The sequence below is a fragment of the Scyliorhinus torazame genome, chromosome 31 (genome assembly GCF_047496885.1).
Source record: "Scyliorhinus torazame isolate Kashiwa2021f chromosome 31, sScyTor2.1, whole genome shotgun sequence".
Lineage (NCBI taxonomy): Eukaryota > Metazoa > Chordata > Chondrichthyes > Carcharhiniformes > Scyliorhinidae > Scyliorhinus > Scyliorhinus torazame.
This window is the reverse complement of record NC_092737.1, coordinates 34817414-34837137: the sequence shown is the minus strand read 5'-3', so window position 1 is coordinate 34837137 and position 19724 is coordinate 34817414. Positions and strand designations below refer to the sequence as shown.

Here is a 19724-nt window from a genome sequence, read left to right as displayed (position 1 = left end):
TGTCAGCACCCTGATCCCCGGGATTACCGTACCCGAGAAAATGTCAGCACCCTGATCCCTGGGATTACCGTACCCGAGAAAATATCAGCACCCTGTGGCCCCGGGATTACCGTACCTGAGACAATATCAGCACCCTGTGGCCCCGGGATTACCGGACCCGAGAAAATATCAGCACCCTGATCCCCGGGATTACCGTACCTGAGAAAATATCAGCACCCTGTGGCCCTGAGATTACCGTACCTGAGAAAATATCAGCACCCTGTGGCCCCGGGATTACCGTACCTGAGACAATATCAGCACCCTGTGGCCCCGGGATTACCGGACCCGAGAAAATATCAGCACCCTGATCCCCGGGATTACCGTACCTGAGAAAATATCAGCACCCTGATCCCTGGGATTACCGTACCCGAGAAAATATCAGCACCCTGATCCCCTGGGATTACCGTACCTGAGAAAATATCAGCACCCTGATCCCCGGGATTACCGTACCTGAGAAAATATCAGCACCCTGATCCCCGGGATTACCGTACCTGAGAAAATATCAGCACCCTGATCCCCGGGATTACCATACCTGAGAAAATATCAGCACCCTGATCCCCGGGATTACCGTACCTGAGAAAATATCAGCACCTTGATCCCTGGGATTACCGTACCTGAGAAAATATCAGCACCTTGATCCCTGGGATTACCGTACCCGAGAAAATGTCAGCACCCTGATCCCCGGGATTACCGTACCTGAGAAAATATCAGCACCTTGATCCCTGGGATTACCGTACCCGAGAAAATATCAGCACCCTGATCCCCGGGATTACCGTACCTGAGAAAATATCAGCACCCTGATCCCCGGGATTACCGTACCTGAGAAAATATCAGCACCCTGATCCCCGGGATTACCATACCTGAGAAAATATCAGCACCCTGATCCCCGGGATTACCGTACCTGAGAAAATATCAGCACCTTGATCCCTGGGATTACCGTACCTGAGAAAATATCAGCACCTTGATCCCTGGGATTACCGTACCCGAGAAAATGTCAGCACCCTGATCCCCGGGATTACCGTACCTGAGAAAATATCAGCACCTTGATCCCTGGGTTTACCGTACCCGAGAAAATATCAGCACCCTGATCCCCGGGATTACCATACCTGAGAAAATATCAGCACCCTGATCCCTGGGATTACCGTACCCGAGAAAATATCAGCACCCTGATCCCCGGGATTACCGTACCTGAGAAAATATCAGCACCCTGATCCCCGGGATTACCGTACCTGAGAAAATATCAGCACCCTGATCCCCGGGATTACCGGACCCGAGAACATATCAGCACCTTGATCCCTGGGATTACCGTACCTGAGAAAATATCAGCACCCTGTGGCCCTGGGATTACCGTACCTGAGAAAATATCAGCACCATGATCCCCGGGATTACCGTACCTGAGAAAATATCAGCACCCTGATCCCCGGGATTACCATACCTGAGAAAATATCAGCACCCTGTGGCCCCGGGATTACCGTACCCGAGAAAATATCAGCACCCTGATCCCCGGGATTACCATACCTGAGAAAATATCAGCACCCTGATCCCCGGGATTACCGTACCTGAGAAAATATCAGCACCCTGATCCCCGGGATTACCGTACCTGAGAAAATATCAGCACCCTGTGGCCCTCGGCCTTCAGTTTCTTCAACATCTTCTGAAGGAGCGTTAGTTTTCCCGATGATTTGATCAGACCACAGCCTTCATAAGCACCATTCGGTAACTTTGCAGATTCCTACAGCAGAAAGAGAGATGGAGCAGAGAACACTCAGAACAGACATCTAACCAGGGGAATGCTGAAAGGCAGCAGAGAAACTATTAGAAATCTCAATGCTCACTCGGTCTTACTCCCAACACCTTTCAGCAAGAGATGCCTGGACAAGAGTTTCCCTTTCTCCCACGCATTCCACACCCAAAGAGCACCCGGAGGAGATAGGAATTCTGGTACCTCACTCAAGAGCCCCAACAGCAGTCGGCAGCCTGGACAGTCGGCAGAGGAGAGCGGGAAAGACCTCACAGCTGAGCCGAACCTGGTCTTCCCCCAACACCACTAATTGGTGGCACGTTCCAGGTTGTGCTCGATGCTGTAACCGTGGCTGATTCTTCTTTTCGCCGTCCTGGGGTGGGGATGATTTAGTGGTCCAGTATTTTGTGGCGTTCTTTATCTTGCTAATTTTAAGGATGGTTGGCGTAGTGTTTGCAAAGACCACAAATAGCTATTAACTTGTAACAAAGCTATAAATTTATTAACACTACTTAATTGGATTCAACACCTACTCCTACATAATACACAGTCGATAATAAAATATTGGGGGCGAATATCCGAGCCTGGCCGGAGGAAGCGGGCCTGACGCCCCGATGCGCGATTAGAACATAGAACATAGAAAATACAGCACAGAACAGGCCCTTCGGCCCACGATGTTGTGCCGAACCTTTGTCCTAGATGAATCATAGATTATCATTGAATTTACAGTGCAGAAGGAGGCCATTCGGCCCTTTGAGTCTGCACCGGCTCTTGGAAAGAGCACCCTACCCAAACTCAACACCTCCACCCAACACCAAGGGCAATTTGGACATTAAGGGCAATTTATCATTGGCCAATTCACCTAACCCGCACATCTTTGGACTGTGGGAGGAAACCGGAGCACCCGGAGGAAACCCACGCAGACACGGGGAGGACGTGCAGACTCCGCACAGACAATGACCCAATCCGGAATCGAACCTGGGACCATGGAGCTGTGAAGCAATTGTGCTATGCACAATGCTACCGTGCTGCCCTTAAGAACAAATAAATCTACACTATATCATTTTACCGTAATCCATGTACCTATCCAATAGCTGCTTGAAGGTCCCTAATGTTTCCGACTCAACTACTTCCACAGGCAGTGCATTCCATGCCCCCACTACTCTCTGGGTAAAGAACCTACCTCTGATATCCCTCCTATATCTTCCACCTTTCACCTTAAATTTATGTCCTCTTGTAATGGTGTGTTCCACCCGGGGAAAAAGTCTGACTGTCTACTCTATCTATTCCCCTGATCATCTTATAAACCTCTATCAAGTCGCCCCTCATCCTTCTCCGCTCTAATGAGAAAAGGCCTAGCACCCTCAACCTTTCCTCGTAAGACCTACTCTCCATTCCAGGCAACATCCTGGTAAATCTTCTTTGCACCTTTTCCAGAGCTTCCACATCCTTCCTAAAATGAGACGACCAGAACTGTACACAGTACTCCAAATGTGGCCTTACCAAAGTTTTGTACAGCTGCATCATCACCTCACGGCTCTTAAATTCAATCCCTCTGTTAATGAACGCGAGCACACCATAGGCCTTCTTCACAGCTCTATCCACTTGAGTGGCAACTTTCAAAGATGTATGAACATAGACCCCAAGATCTCTCTGCTCCTCCACATTGCCAAGAACTCTACCGTTAACCCTGTATTCCGCATTCATATTTGTCCTTCCAAAATGGACAACCTCACACTTTTCAGGGCTAAACTCCATCTGCCACTTCTCAGCCCAGCTCTGCATCCTATCTATGTCTCTTTGCAGCCAACAACAGCCCTCCTTACTATCCACAACTCCACCAATCTTTGTATCGTCTGCAAATTTACTGACCCACCCTTCAACTCCCTCATCCAAGTCATTAATGAAAATCACAAACAGCAGAGGACCCAGAACTGATCCCTGCGGTACGCCACTGGTAACTGGGATCCAGGCTGAATATTTGCCATCCACCACCACTCTCTGACTTCTATCGGTTAGCCAGTTTGTTATCCAACTGGCCAAATTTCCCACTATCCCATGCCTCCTTACTTTCTGCATAAGCCTACCATGGGGAACTTTATCAAATGCCTTACTAAAATCCATGTACACTACATCCACTGCTTTACCTTCATCCACATGCTTGGTCACCTCCTCAAAGAATTCAATAAGATTTGTTAGGCAAGACCTACCCCTCACAAATCCGTGCTGACTATCCCTAATCAAGCAGTGTCTTTCCAGATGCTCAGAATTCCTATCCTTCAGTACCCTTTCCATTACTTTGCCTACCACCGAAGTAAGACTAACTGGCCTGTAATTCCCAGGGTTATCCCTAGTTCCTTTTTTGAACAGGGGCACGACATTCGCCACTCTCCAATCCCCTGGTACCACCCCTGTTGACAGTGAGGATGAAAAGATAATTGCCAACGGCTCTGCAATTTCATCTCTTGCTTCCCATAGAATCCTTGGATATATCCCGTCAGGCCCGGGGGACTTGTCTATCCTCAAGTTTTTCAAAATGCCCAACACATCTTCCTTCCTAACAAGTATTTCCTCGAGCTTACCAATCTGTTTCACCCTGTCCTCTCCAACAAAATCGCCCCTCTCATTTGTAAATACAGAAGAAAAGTACTCATTCAAGACCTCTCCTATCTCTTCAGACTCAATACACAATCTCCCGCTACTGTCCTTGATTGGACCTACCCTCGCTCTAGTCATTCTCATATTTCTCACATATGTGTAAAAGGCCTTGGGGTTTTCCTTGATCCTACCCGCCAAAGATTGTTCATGCCCTCTCTTAGCTCTCCTAATCCCTTTCTTCAGTTCCCTCCTGGCTATCTTGTATCCCTCCAATGCCCTGTCTGAACCTTGTTTCCTCAGCCTTACATAAGTCACCTTTTTCCTCTTAACAAGACATTCAACCTCTCTTGTCAACCATGGTTCCCTCACTCGACCATCTCTTCCCTGCCTGACAGGGACATACATATCAAGGACACGTAGCACCTGTTCCTTGAACAAGTTCCACATTTCACTTGTGTCCTTCCCTGCCAGCCTATGTTCCCAACTTATGCACTTCAATTCTTGTCTGACAACATCGTATTTACCCTTCCCCCAATTGTAAACCTTGCCCTGTTGCACGTACCTATCCCTCTCCATTACTAAAGTGAAAGTCACAGAATTGTGGTCACTATCTCCAAAATGCTCCCCCACTAACAAATCTATCACTTGCCCTGGTTCATTACCAAGTACTAAATCCAATATTGCCCCTCCTCTGGTCGGACAATCTACATACTGTGTTAGAAAAGCTTCCTGGACACACTGCACAAACACCACCCCATCCAAACTATTTGATCTAAAGAGTTTCCACTCAATATTTGGGAAGTTAAAGTCACCCATGACTACTACCCTGTGACTTCTGCACCTTTCCAAAATCTGTTTCCCAATCTGTTCCTCCACATCTCTGCTACTATTGGGGGGCCTATAGAAAACTCCTAACAAGGTGACTGCGCCTTTCCTATTTCTGACTTCAACCCATACTACCTCAATAGGGTGATACTCCTCGAACTTCCTTTCTGCAGCTGTTATACTATCTCTAATTAATAATGCCACCCCCCCACCTCTTTTACCACCCTCCCTAATCTTATTGAAACATCTGTAACCAGGGACCTCCAACAACCATTTCTGCCCCTCTTCTATCCAAGTTTCCGTGATGGCCACCACATCGTAGTCCCAAGTACCGATCCATGCCTTAAGTTCACCCACCTTATTCCTGATGCTTCTTGCGTTGAAGTATACACACTTCAACCCATCTCCGTGCCTGCAAATACTCTCCTTTGTCAGTGTTCCCTTCCCCACTGCCTCATTACACGCTTTGGCGTCCTGAATATCGGCTACCTTAGTTGCTGGACTACAAATCCGGTTCCCATTCCCCAGCCAAATTAGTTTAAACCCTCCCGAAGAGTACTAGCAAACCTCCCTCCCAGGATATTGGTGCCCCTCTGGTTCAGATGCAACCCGTCCTGCTTGTACAGGTCCCACCTTCCCCAGAATGCGCTCCAATTATCCAAATACCTGAAGCCCTCCCTCCTACACCATTCCTGCAGCCACGTGTTCAACTGCACTCTCTCCCTATTCCTAGCCTCGCTATCACGTGGCACCGGCAACAAACCAGAGATGACAACTCTGTCTGTCCTGGCTTTCAACTTCCAGCCTAACTCCCTAAACTTGTTTATTACCTCCACACCACTTTTCCTACCTATGTCGTTGGTACCAATGTGCACCACGACTTCTGGCTGCTCACCCTCCCCCTTAAGGATCCTGAAGACACGATCCGAGACATCCCTGGCCCTGGCACCCGGGAGGCAACATACCTTCCGGGAGTCTCGCTCGCGACCACAGAATCTCCTATCTATTCCCCTAACCATTGAATCTCCTACAATTATTGCTTTTCTAGTCTCCCCCCTTCCCTTCTGAGCCCCAGAGCCAGACTCCGTGCCAGAGACCTGACCGCTAGGGCCTTCCCCCGGTAGGTCATCCTCCCCAACAGCATCCAAAACGGTATACTTGTTTTGAAGGGGAACGGCCACGAGGGATCCCTGCACTGTCTGCCTGTTTGTTTTTTTCCCCCTGACTGTAACCCAGCTATTCTTGTCCTGTACCTTGGGTGTGGTTACCTCCCTGTAACTCTTCTCAATCACCCCCTCTGCCTCCCGGATGATCCGAAGTTCATCCAGCTTCAGCTCCAGTTCCCTAACACGGTCTTTGAGGAGCTGAAGTTGGGTGCACTTCCCGCAGGTATAGTCAGTGGGGACACCGGTGGTATCCCTCACCACCCACATCCTACAGGAGGAGCATGTAACTGGCCTAGCCTCCATCCCCTCTTACCTTACAGAATATCGCTGCTGTGTGGACTAACTAGATCTCCGCCCTCCGACTCTGCTCCCAGTCAGCTACACTTCCTGTAAACTCCTGGCTCTCTTCGCACTCTTTGCGGAAATGTCGGAAACAAAATGAAAGGAGCACCTTACTCCCTCCTCACCTAACTCCCTCGGTCACCAAACTCTCACTATCGCACTCAAAAAGCACCAAATTCAGCACTCAGTGCAAACAAAGTCTGCACTGTAGGGGCCTAATCCAATAAACTAATTAACAAGCTCCAGCTGCAAGTGCCTAGAAGTAGAAGCCTGTTTAAAGATGATTGAAAAATCACCTTCTTCTAAACCAAACAGCAACTTTTAAGTTAATTAACTAAATAAAAGAAAGACGAAACTTTAGATAAAAATGAAGCCTTATACTCCCTCGGTCACCAAACTCTCACTATCGCACTCAAAAAGCACCAAATTCAGCACTCAGTGCAAAAGATTCTCCGAGCCTGGCCGGAGGAACCGGGCCTGACGCCCCGATGCGCGATTCTCCGAGCCTGGCCGGAGGAACCGGGCCTGACGCCCCGATGCGCGATTCTCCGAGTGTGGCCGGAGGAACCGGGCCTGACGCCCCGATGCGTGATTCTCCGAGCCTGGCCGGAGGAACCGGGCCTGACGCACCGATGCGTGATTCTCCGAGTGTGGCCGGAGGATCGGAGGAACCGGGCCTGACGCCCCGATGCGTGATTCTCCGAGCCTGGCCGGAGGAACCGGGCCTGACGCCCCGATGCGTGATTCTCCGAGCCTGGCCGGAGGATCGGAGGAACCGGGCCTGACGCCCCGATGCGTGATTCTCCGAGCCTGGCCGGAGGAACCGGGCCTGACGCCACGATGCGCGATTCTCCGAGTGTGGCCGGAGGATCGGAGGAACCGGGCCTGACGCCCCGATGCGTGATTCTCCGAGCCTGGCCGGAGGAACCGGGCCTGACGCCCCGATGCGCGATTCTCCAAGCCTGGCCGGAGGAACCGGGCCTGACGCCCCGATGCGCGATTCTCCGAGCCTGGCCGGAGGAACCGGGCCTGACGCCCCGATGCGTGATTCTCCGAGCCTGGCTGGAGGAACCGGGCCTGACGCCCCGATGCGTGATTCTCCGAGCCTGGCCGGAGGAACCGGGCCTGACGCCCCGATGCGTGATTCTCCGAGCCTGGCCGGAGGAACCGGGCCTGACGCCCCGATGCGTGATTCTCCGAGCCTGGCCGGAGGATCGGAGGAACCGGGCCTGACGCCCCGATGCGTGATTCTCCGAGCCTGGCCGGAGGAACCAGGCCTGACGCCACGATGCGCGATTCTCCGAGTGTGGCCGGAGGATCGGAGGAACCGGGCCTGACGCCCCGATGCGTGATTCTCCGAGCCTGGCCGGAGGAACCGGGCCTGACGCCCCGATGCGCGATTCTCCAAGCCTGGCCGGAGGAACCGGGCCTGACGCCCCGATGCGCGATTCTCCGAGCCTGGCCGGAGGAACCGGGCCTGACGCCCCGATGCGTGATTCTCCGAGCCTGGCTGGAGGAACCGGGCCTGACGCCCCGATGCGTGATTCTCCGAGCCTGGCCGGAGGAACCGGGCCTGACGCCCCGATGCGTGATTCTCCGAGCCTGGCCGGAGGATCGGAGGAACCGGGCCTGACGCCCCGATGCGTGATTCTCCGAGCCTGGCCGGAGGAACCGGGCCTGACGCCACGATGCGCGATTCTCCGAGTGTGGCCGGAGGATCGGAGGAACCGGGCCTGACGCCCCGATGCGTGATTCTCCGAGCCTGGCCGGAGGAACCGGGCCTGACGCCCCGATGCGCGATTCTCCAAGCCTGGCCGGAGGAACCGGGCCTGACGCCCCGATGCGTGATTCTCCGAGCCTGGCCGGAGGAACCGGGCCTGACGCCCCGATGCGTGATTCTCCGAGTGTGGCCGGAGGAACCGGGCCTGACGCCCCGATGCGCGATTCTCCGAGTGTGGCCGGAGGATCGGAGGAAACGGGCCTGACGCCCCGATGCGCGATTCTCCGAGCCTGGCCGGAGGAACCGGGCCTGACGCCCCGATGCGTGATTCTCCGAGTGTGGCCGGAGGAACCGGGCCTGACGCCCCGATGCGCGATTCTCCGAGCCTGGCCGGAGGAACCGGGCCTGACGCCCCGATGCGTGATTCTCCGAGTCTGGCCGGAGGAACCGGGCCTGACGCCCCGATGCGTGATTCTCCGAGCCTGTCCGGAGGAACCGGGCCTGACGCCCCGATGCGCGATTCTCCGAGTCTGGCCAGAGGAACCGGGCCTGACGCCCCGATGCGTGATTCTCCGAGCCTGGCCGGAGGAACCGGGCCTGACGCCCCGATGCGTGATTCTCCGAGCCTGGCCGGAGGAACCGGGCCTGACGCCCCGATGCGTGATTCTCCGAGCCTGGCCGGAGGAACCGGGCCTGACGCCCCGATGCGTGATTCTCCGAGCCTGGCCAGAGGAACCGGGCCTGACGCCCCGATGCGTGATTCTCCGAGCCTGGCCGGAGGAACCGGGCCTGACGCCCCGATGCGTGATTCTCCGAGCCTGGCCGGAGGAACCGGGCCTGACGCCCCGATGCGTGATTCTCCGAGCCTGGCCGGAGGAACCGGGCCTGACGCCCCGATGCGTGATTCTCCGAGCCTGGCCGGAGGAACCGGGCCTGACGCCCCGATGCGTGATTCTCCGAGCCTGGCCGGAGGAACCGGGCCTGACGCCCCGATGCGTGATTCTCCGAGCCTGGCCGGAGGAACCGGGCCTGACGCCCCGATGCGCGATTCTCCGAGCCTGGCCGGAGGAACCGGGCCTGACACCCCGATGCGTGATTCTCCGAGCCTGGCCGGAGGAACCGGGCCTGACGCCCCGATGCGTGATTCTCCGAGCCTGTCCGGAGGAACCGGGCCTGACGCCCCGATGCGTGATTCTCCGAGCCTGGCCGGAGGAACCGGGCCTGACGCCCCGATGCGTGATTCTCCGAGCCTGGCCAGAGGAACCGGGCCTGACGCCCCGATGCGCGATTCTCCGAGCCTGGCCGGAGGAACCGGGCCTGACGCCCCGATGCGCGATTCTCCGAGACTGGCCGGAGGATCGGAGGAACCGGGCCTGACGCCCCGATGCGCGATTCTCCGAGCCTGGCCGGAGGAACCGGGCCTGACGCCCCGATGCGCGATTCTCCGAGACTGGCCGGAGGATCGGAGGAACCGGGCCTGACGCCCCGATGCGCGATTCTCCGAGCCTGGCCGGAGGAACCGGGCCTGACGCCCCGATGCGTGATTCTCCGAGCCTGGCCGGAGGAACCGGGCCTGACGCCCCGATGCGTGATTCTCCGAGTGTGGCCGGAGGAACCGGGCCTGACGCCCCGATGCGTGATTCTCCGAGCCTGGCCGGAGGAACCGGGCCTGACGCCCCGATGCGCGATTCTCCGAGCCTGGCCGGAGGAACCGGGCCTGACGCCCCGATGCGTGATTCTCCGAGCCTGGCCGGAGGAACCGGGCCTGACGCCCCGATGCGCGATTCTCCGAGCTTGGCCGGAGGAACCGGGCCTGACGCCCCGATGCGTGATTCTCCGAGCCTGGCCGGAGGAACCGGGCCTGACGCCCCGATGCGCGATTCTCCGAGCCTGGCCGGAGGAACCGGGCCTGACGCCCCGATGCGTGATTCTCCGAGCCTGGCCGGAGGATCGGAGGAACCGGGCCTGACGCCCCGATGCGCGATTCTCCGAGCCTGGCTGGAGGAACCGGGCCTGACGCCCCGATGCGCGATTCTCCGAGCCTGGCCGGAGGAACCGGGCCTGACGCTCCAATGCGCGATTCTCCGAGCCTGGCCGGAGGAACCGGGCCTGACGCCCCGATGCGCGATTCTCCGAGCCTGGCTGGAGGAACCGGGCCTGACGCCCCGATGCGCGATTCTCCGAGCCTGGCCGGAGGAACCGGGCCTGACGCCCCGATGAGTGATTCTCCGAGCCTGGCCGGAGGAACCGGGTCTGACGCCCCGATGCGCGATTCTCCGAGCCTGGCCGGAGGAACCGGGCCTGACGCCCCGATGCGCGATTCTCCGAGCCTGGCCGGAGGAACCGGGCCTGACGCCCCGATGCGCGATTCTCCGAGCCTGGCCGGAGGAACCGGGCCTGACGCCCCGATGCGCGATTCTCCGAGCCTGGCCGGAGGAACCGGGCCTGACGCCCCGATGCGCGATTCTCCGAGCCTGGCCGGAGGATCGGAGGAACCGGGCCTGACGCCCCGATGCGTGATTCTCCGAGCCTGGCCGGAGGAACCGGGCCTGACGCCCCAATGCGTGATTCTCCGAGTGTGGCCGGAGGAACCGGGCCTGACGCCCCGATGCGCGATTCTCCGAGACTGGCTGGAGGAACCGGGCCTGACGCCCCGATGCGCGATTCTCCGAGCCTGGCCGGAGGAACCGGGCCTGACGCCCCGATGCGCGATTCTCCGAGCCTGGCCGGAGGAACCGGGCCTGACGCCCCGATGCGCGATTCTCCGAGCCTGGCCGGAGGATCGGAGGAACCGGGCCTGACGCCCCGATGCGTGATTCTCCGAGCCTGGCCGGAGGAACCGGGCCTGACGCCCCGATGCGCGATTCTCCGAGCCTGGCCGGAGGAACCGGGCCTGACGCCCCGATGCGTGATTCTCCGAGCCTGGCCGGAGGAACCGGGCCCGACGCCCCGATGCGTGATTCTCCGAGCCTGGCCGGAGGAACCGGGCCTGACGCCCCGATGCGCGATTCTCCGAGCCTGGCCGGAGGAACCGGGCCTGACGCCCCGATGCGCGATTCTCCGAGCCTGGCCGGAGGAACCGGGCCTGACGCCCCGATGCGTGATTCTCCGAGCCTGGCCGGAGGAACCGGGCCCGACGCCCCGATGCGTGATTCTCCGAGCCTGGCCGGAGGAACCGGGCCTGACGCCCCGATGTGCGATTCTCCGAGCCTGGCCGGAGGAACCGGGCCTGACACCCCGATGCGCGAATCTCCGAGTGTGGCCGGAGGAACCGGGCCTGACGCCCCGATGCGTGATTCTCCGAGTGTGGCCGGAGGATCGGAGGAACCGGGCCTGACGCCCCGATGCGCGATTCTCCGAGCCTGGCCGGAGGAACCGGGCCTGACGCCCCGATGCGTGATTCTCCGAGCCTGGCCGGAGGAACCGGGCCTGACGCCCCGATGCGCGATTCTCCGAGCCTGGCCGGAGGATCGGAGGAACCGGGCCTGACGCCCCGATGCGCGATTCTCCGAGTGTGGCCGGAGGAACCGGGCCTGACGCCCCAATGCGCGATTCTCCGAGCCTGGCCGGAGGAACCGGGCCTGACGCCCCGATGCGTGATTCTCCGAGCCTGGCCGGAGGAACCGGGCCTGACGCCCCGATGCGAGATTCTCCGAGTGTGGCCGGAGGAACCGGGCCTGACGCCCCGATGCGTGATTCTCCGAGCCTGGCCGGAGGAACCGGGCCTGACGCCCCGATGCGTGATACTCCGAGCCTGGCCGGAGGAACCGGGCCTGACGCCCCGATGCGCGATTCTCCGAGCCTGGCCGGAGGAACCGGGCCTGACGCCCCGATGCACGATTCTCCGAGCCTGGCCGGAGGAACCGGGCCTGACGCCCCGATGCGCGATTCTCCGAGCCTGGCCGGAGGAACCGGGCCTGACGCCCCGATGCGTGATTCTCCGAGCCTGGCCGGAGGAACCGGGCCTGACGCCCCGATGCGTGATTCTCCGAGCCTGGCCGGAGGAACCGGGCCTGACGCCCCGATGCGCGATTCTCCGAGCCTGGCCGGAGGAACCGGGCCTGACGCCCCGATGCGCGATTCTCCGAGCCTGGCCAGAGGATCGGAGGAACCGGGCCTGACGCCCCAATGCGTGATTCTCCGAGTGTGGCCGGAGGAACCGGGCCTGACGCCCCGATGCGCGATTCTCCGAGCCTGGCCGGAGGAACCGGGCCTGACGCCCCGATGCGCGATTCTCCGAGCCTGGCCGGAGGAACCGGGCCTGACGCCCCGATGCGTGATTCTCCGAGCCTGGCCAGAGGATCGGAGGAACCGGGCCTGACGCCCCGATGCGCGATTCTCCGAGTGTGGCCGGAGGATCGGAGGAACCGGGCCTGACGCCCCGATGCGCGATTCTCCGAGCCTGGCCGGAGGAACCGGGCCTGACGCCCCGATGCGTGATTCTCCGAGCCTGGCCGGAGGAACCGGGCCTGACGCCCCGATGCGTGATTCTCCGAGCCTGGCTGGAGGAACCGGGCCTGACACCCCGATGCGTGATTCTCCGAGCCTGGCCGGAGGAACCGGGCCTGACGCCCCGATGCGTGATTCTCCGAGCCTGGCCGGAGGATCGGAGGAACCGGGGCTGACGCCCCGATGCGAGATTCTCCGAGCCTGGCAGGAGGAACCGGGCCTGACGCCCCGATGCGCGATTCTCCGAGCCTGGCCGGAGGAACCGGGCCTGACGCCCCGATGCGCGATTCTCCGAGCCTGGCCGGAGGAACCGGGCCTGACGCCCCGATGCGCGATTCTCCGAGCCTGGCCGGAGGAACCGGGCCTGACGCCCCGATGCGCGATTCTCCGAGCCTGGCCGGAGGAACCGGGCCTGACGCCCCGATGCGTGATTCTCCGAGCCTGGCCGGAGGAACCAGGCCTGAGGCCCCGATGCGCGATTCTCCGAGCCTGGCCGGAGGAAACGGGCCTGACGCCCCGATGCGTGATTCTCCGAGCCTGGCCGGAGGAACCGGGCCTGACGCCCCGATGCGCGATTCTCCGAGCCTGGCCGGAGGAACCGGGCCTGACGCCCCGATGCGTGATTCTCCGAGCCTGGCCGGAGGAACCGGGCCCGACGCCCCGATGCGCGATTCTCCGAGCCTGGCCGGAGGATCGGAGGAACCGGGCCTGACGCCCCGATGCGTGATTCTCCGAGCCTGGCCGGAGGAACCGGGCCTGACGCCCCGATGCGTGATTCTCCGAGTGTGGCCGGAGGAACCGGGCCTGACGCCCCGATGCGCGATTCTCCGAGCCTGGCCGGAGGATCGGAGGAACCGGGCCTGACGCCCCGATGCGTGATTCTCCGAGCCTGGCCGGAGGAACCGGGCCTGACGCCCCGATGCGCGATTCTCCGAGCCTGGCCGGAGGAACCGGGCCTGACGCCCTGATGCGTGATTCTCCGAGCCTGGCCGGAGGAACCGGGCCTGACGCCCCGATGCGTGATTCTCCGAGCCTGGCCGGAGGAACCGGGCCTGACGCCCCGATGCGTGATTCTCCGAGCCTGGCCGGAGGAACCGGGCCTGACGCCCCGATGCGCGATTCTCCGAGCCTGGCCGGAGGATCGGAGGAACCGGGCCTGACGCCCCGATGCGTGATTCTCCGAGCCTGGCCGGAGGAACCGGGCCTGACGCCCCGATGCGTGATTCTCCGAGCCTGGCCGGAGGAACCGGGCCTGACGCCCCGATGCGCGATTCTCCGAGCCTGGCCGGAGGAACCGGGCCTGACGCCCCGATGCGTGATTCTCCGAGCCTGGCCGGAGGAACCGGGCCTGACGCCCCGATGCGCGATTCTCCGAGCCTGGCCGGAGGATCGGAGGAACCGGGCCTGACGCCCCGATGCGTGATTCTCCGAGCCTGGCCGGAGGAACCGGGCCTGACGCCCCGATGCGTGATTCTCCGAGCCTGGCCGGAGGAACCGGGCCTGACGCCCCGATGCGTGATTCTCCGAGTGTGGCCGGAGGAACCGGGCCTGACGCCCCGATGCGTGATTCTCCGAGCCTGGCCGGAGGATCGGAGGAACCGGGCCTGACGCCCCGATGCGCGATTCTCCGAGTGTGGCCGGAGGAACCGGGCCTGACGCCCCGATGCGTGATTCTCCGAGCCTGGCCGGAGGAACCGGGCCTGACGCCCCGATGCGTGATTCTCCGAGCCTGGCCGGAGGACCCGGGCCTGACGCCCCGATGCGTGAACAGTTGCGGGTGGGCTGCCTGTGGGGGAGGGCGGGGGGCTCCTTCACCTGGGGGGCCTCAGATGGGGTCTCCCCCCCCCCAGCCGGGCCTACTTCCCTGCGCAGCCGGCCCCTGAACACCGACGCCATGTTGAGTCGGGGCCGGCACGCTAAAGACGTCCCCCGCGCATGCGCGGGTTGGCGCGGCGCCCATTTGGCGACGGGAAATGAGGTTGGAGCGGCGGGAACCGCTCCAGCGCCGTGCTGGCCCCCTGTGGGGGACAGAATAGGTTGTACCCGGGCCTGGTTCATGCTGTCGTGAAATGCAACGGCGTGAACACATGGGCTCCATTTGGGAGAATCGCCCCCTTAATCTACACTCATCTACAACTAATCTCCATACTAATACATTAACTATGATCTGCTCTCACTCACACTATGTTTTCTTCAGTCTGTCTTCCAGCTTTCTCCTCAACCTCTCACAAGTCTTAGCATCGATGTCTTATATAGTTGTACACCTACCTCCCTCTAGCGGTTGATTTAGACATTACATTAACCTTTACAGTTGTTTACATTTATGATAAGGTCACATATTTAAACAGAGAGAATCCAAGCTCGGGGTGTGCTGTACTGTGCAGCCCCCATCATTGCAAGAGCCAACTCAACAGAGCAGCAACTCAATCTTTGTTTTAAATTGTAGAGACTGCGGTAGTGTGGTCCCTTTAAGGGGGCGGGCTTCACAGTGCATGTGATCGGCTCAGGGCCAATCGCATGGGAGCAAGCGAGCCCCAGCCAGTGAGTTTGCGCAGGGCCCTGGGAGCAGGACTGCGGACCGTGTGGAGCAGGGAGTTGGCAGTAAGCAGAGCACTGCGGTTTAAAACCAGAGGAGAAGTGGAGGTTTGGGTTAACTGGGTAGACGTGTAATGGGCCAATCAACCTCCCTTTGTCCAGTGGGAGTCATTGAAACTTAGAAAATAGGAGCAGGAGGAGCCCCGACGGCCCTTCAAGCCCGCTCCGCCATTCATTATCATGGCTGATCATCCACCTCAATGGCCTAATCCAGCCTTCCTCCCCCCCTGCCCCTCCAACCAAATCCTCTGACCCCCTCCGCCCCGAGTGCTGTATCTAACGGCTTCTTGAAAACACAACGTTTTGGCCTCAACGACTTCCCGTGGTGACGAATTCCACAGGCCGCCCAGTCTCTGGGGGAAGAAATGTCTCATCTCTGTCCGAAATGTCTCCCCCGTATCCTCAGACTGACCCCTGGTTCTGGACACCCCCCACCATTGGGAACATCCTTCCTGCATCGACCCTGTCCAGTCCCCCCCCACCATCGGGAACATCCTTCCTGCATCTACCCTGTCCAGTCCCCCCCCCCACCATTGGGAACATCCTTCCTGCATCGACCCTGTCCAGTCCCCCCCCACCATCGGGAACATCCTTCCTGCATCTACCCTGTCCAGTCCCCCCCCCCACCATTGAGAACATCCTTCCTGCATCGACCCTGTCCAGTCCCCCCCACCACTGGGAACATCCTTCCTGCATCGACCCTGTCCAGTCCCCCCCCCCCACCATCGGGAACATCCTTCCTGCATTGACCCTGTCCAGTCCCCCCCCCCACCGGGAACATCCTTCCTGCATCGACCCTGTCCAGTCCCCCCCCGCCCATCGGGAACATCCTTCCTGCATCGACCCTGTCCAGTCCCCACCCCCCCCCACCACCACCACCATCGGGAGCATCCTTCCTGCATCTACCCTGTCCAGCCCCCCCCCCGCCCATCGGGAACATCCTTCCTGCATCGACCCTGTCCAGTCCCCCCCCCCCCCCCCCCACCACCACCACCATCGGGAGCATCCTTCCTGCATCTACCCTGTCCAGCCCCCCCCCCGCCCATCGGGAACATCCTTCCTGCATCGACCCTGTCCAGTCCCCCCCACCATCGGGAACATCCTTCCTGCATCTACCCTGTCCAGTCCCCCCCCCCACCATCGAGAACATCCTTCCTGCATCAACCCTGTCCAGTCCCCCCCCCCCACCATCGAGAACATCCTCCCTGCATCGATCCTGTCCAGTCCCCCCCCCCACCATCGGGGACATCCTTCCTGCATCGACCCTGTCCAGTCCCCCCCCACCATCGGGAACATCCTCCCTGCATCGACCCTGTCCAGTCCCCCCCCACCATCGGGAACATCCTCCCTGCATCGACCCTGTCCAGTCCCCCCCACCATCGGGAACATCCTTCCTGCATCGACCCTGTCCAGTCCCTCCCCACCATCGGGAACATCCTTCCTGCATCGACCCTGTCCAGTCTCCCCCACCACCATCGGGGACATCCTTCCTGCATCGACCCTGTCCAGTCCCCCCCCCACCATCGGGAACATCCTTCCTGCATCGACCCTGTCCAGTCCCCCCCACCATCGGGAACATTCTTCCTGCATCTACCCTGTCCAGTCCCCCCCCCCCCACCATCAGGAACATCCTTCCTGCATCGACCCTGTCCAGTCCCCCCCACCATCAGGAACATCCTTCCTGCATCGACTCTGTCCAGTCCCCCCCCCACCATCAGGAACATCCTTCCTGCAATAGGGTGGGCGTGATGGGAGATTTGAACTTCCCCAACATTGAATCGGACTAAATCGCTGGCTTTGAAAGCAGACTAAGACAGGCCAGCAGCACGATTCAATTCCCATACCAGCCTCCCCGAACAGGCGCCAGAATGTGGCGACTAGGGGCTTTTCACAGTAACTTCATTTGAAGCCTACTTGTGACAATAAGCGATTTTCATGTAGTGTTGGAGGCGTAGCTGAAGCAGAATTTGTAAGGAGCATCCAGGAGGGTTTTTTAGAGCAGTATGTAAATAGTCCAACTCGGGAAGGGGCCATACTGGACCTGGTATTGGGGAATGATCCCGGCCAGGTGGTTGACGTTTCAGTCGGTGATCACTTTGGGAATAGCGATCACAATTCCGTAAGTTTTAGAATACTCATGGACAAAGACGAGAGTGGTCGTAAAGGAAGAGTGCTAAATTGGGGAAAGGCCAAGTCTAACAAAATTCGGCAGGAGCTAGGGAATGTGGATTGGGAGCAGCTGTTTAAGGGTACATCCACATTTGAAATGTGGGAGTCTTTTAAGGAAAGGTTGATTAGAGTGCAGGACAGACATGTCCCTGTGAAAATGAGGGATAGAAATGGCAAGATTAGGGAACCATGGATGACGGGTGGAATTGTGAGACTAGCTAAAATGAAAAAGGAAGCATACATAAGATCGAGGCGACTTAAAACTGATGAAGCTTTGGAGGAATATCAGGAAAGTAGGACAAATCTCAAACGCGCAATCAAGAGGGCTAAAAGGGGTCATGAAATATCTTTGGCTAACAGGAAGGAAAATCCCAAAGCCTTTTATTCATATATAAGGAGCAAGAGGGTAACTAGAGAAAGGATTGGCCCACTCAAAGACAAAAGAGGGAATTTATGCGTGGAGTCAGAAGAAATGGGTGAGATTCTTAATGAGTACTTTGCATCGGTATTCACCAAGGAGAGGGACATGACGGATGTTGAGGCTAAGGATGGATGTTCAAATACTCTTGGTCAAGTCGGCATACGGAAGGGGGAAGTTTTGGGTATTCTAAAAGGCATTAAGGTGGACAAGTCCCCAGGTCCGGATGGGATCTATCCCAGGTTACTGAGGGAAGTGAGGGACAAAATAGCTGGGGCCTTAACAGATATCTTTGCAGCATCCTGGAGCACGGGCGAGGTCCCGGAGGAATGGAGAATTGCTAATGTTGTCCCTCTGTTTAAGAAGGGTAGCAGGGATAATCCAGGGAATTATAGACCTGTGAGCTTGACGTCAGTGGTACGCAAACTGTTGGAGAAGATGTTGAGGGATAGGATCTATTCACATTTGGAAGAAAATAGACTTATCAGTGATAGGCAGCATGTTTTTGTGCAGGGAAGGTCATGTCTTACCAACCTAATAGAATTAGAGGAAGTGACAACGTTAATTGATGAGGGAAGGGCTGTAGATGTCATATACATGGACTTCAGCAAGGCATTTGATAAAGTTTCCCATGGCAGGTTGATGGAAAAAGTGAAGTCGGATGGGGTTCAGGGTGTACTAGCTAGATGGATGAAGAATTGGCTGGGCAACTGGAGACAGAGAGTAGTGGTGGAAGGGGTGTCTCAAAATGGAGAAAGGTGACCAGTGGTGTTCCACAGGGATCCGTGCTCGGACCACTGTTGTTTGTGATATACATAAATGATCTGGACGAAGGTATAGGTGGTCTGATTAGCAAGTTTGCAAATGATACTAAGATTGGTGGAGTTGCAGATAGCGAGGAGGACTGTCAGAGAATACAGCAAAATATAGATAGATTGGAGAGTTGGGCAGAGAAATGGCAGATGGAGTTCAATCCAGGCAAATGCGAGGTGATGCATTTTGGAAGATCTAATTCAAGAGCGGACTATACGGTCAATGAAAGAGTCCTGGGGAAAATTGATGTACAGAGAGATCTGGGAGTTCAGGTCCATTGTATCCTGAAGGTGGCAACGCAGGTCGATAAGAGTGGTCAAGAAGGCATACAGCATGCTTGCCTTCATCGGACGAGTATGGAGTACAAGAGTCGGCAGGTCATGTTACAGTTGTATAGGACTTTGGTTAGGCCACATTTGGAATATTGCGTGCAGTTCTGGTCGCCACATTACCAGAAGGGTGTGGATGCTTTAGCGAGGGTGCAGAGGAGGATCACCAGGATGTTGCCTGGTATGGAGGGTGCTAGCTATGAAGAAAGGTTGAGTAGATTAGGATTGTTTTCGCTGGAAAGACGGAGGTTGAGGGGGGACCTGATTGAGGTCTACAAAATTATGAGAGGTATGGACAGGGTGGATAGCAACAAGCTTTTTCCAAGAGTGGGGGTGTCAATTACAAGGGGTCACGATTTCAAGGTGAGAGGGGGAAAGTTCAAGGGAGATGTGCGTGGAAAGTTTTTTACGCAGAGGGTGGTGGGTGTCTGGAACGCTTTGCCAGCGGAGGTGGTAGAGGCGGGCACGATAGCATCATTCAAGATGCATCTAGACAGATATATGAACGGGCGGGGAACAG

General features: G+C 58.1%; 1 protein-coding gene across 1 annotated transcript in view; it reads right to left on the bottom strand.

Annotated features, from left to right (window-relative positions):
• The window catches only part of LOC140404604 (chromodomain-helicase-DNA-binding protein 3-like), a 209473-nt gene that overhangs the window by 54053 nt on the left and 135696 nt on the right, over positions 1 to 19724 (bottom strand). Inside the window, exon 20 of the mRNA XM_072493205.1 lies at positions 1640 to 1771. Within this exon, the coding sequence (XP_072349306.1) occupies positions 1640 to 1771 (132 nt within the window). The remainder of the gene's footprint in view (positions 1 to 1639; positions 1772 to 19724) is intronic.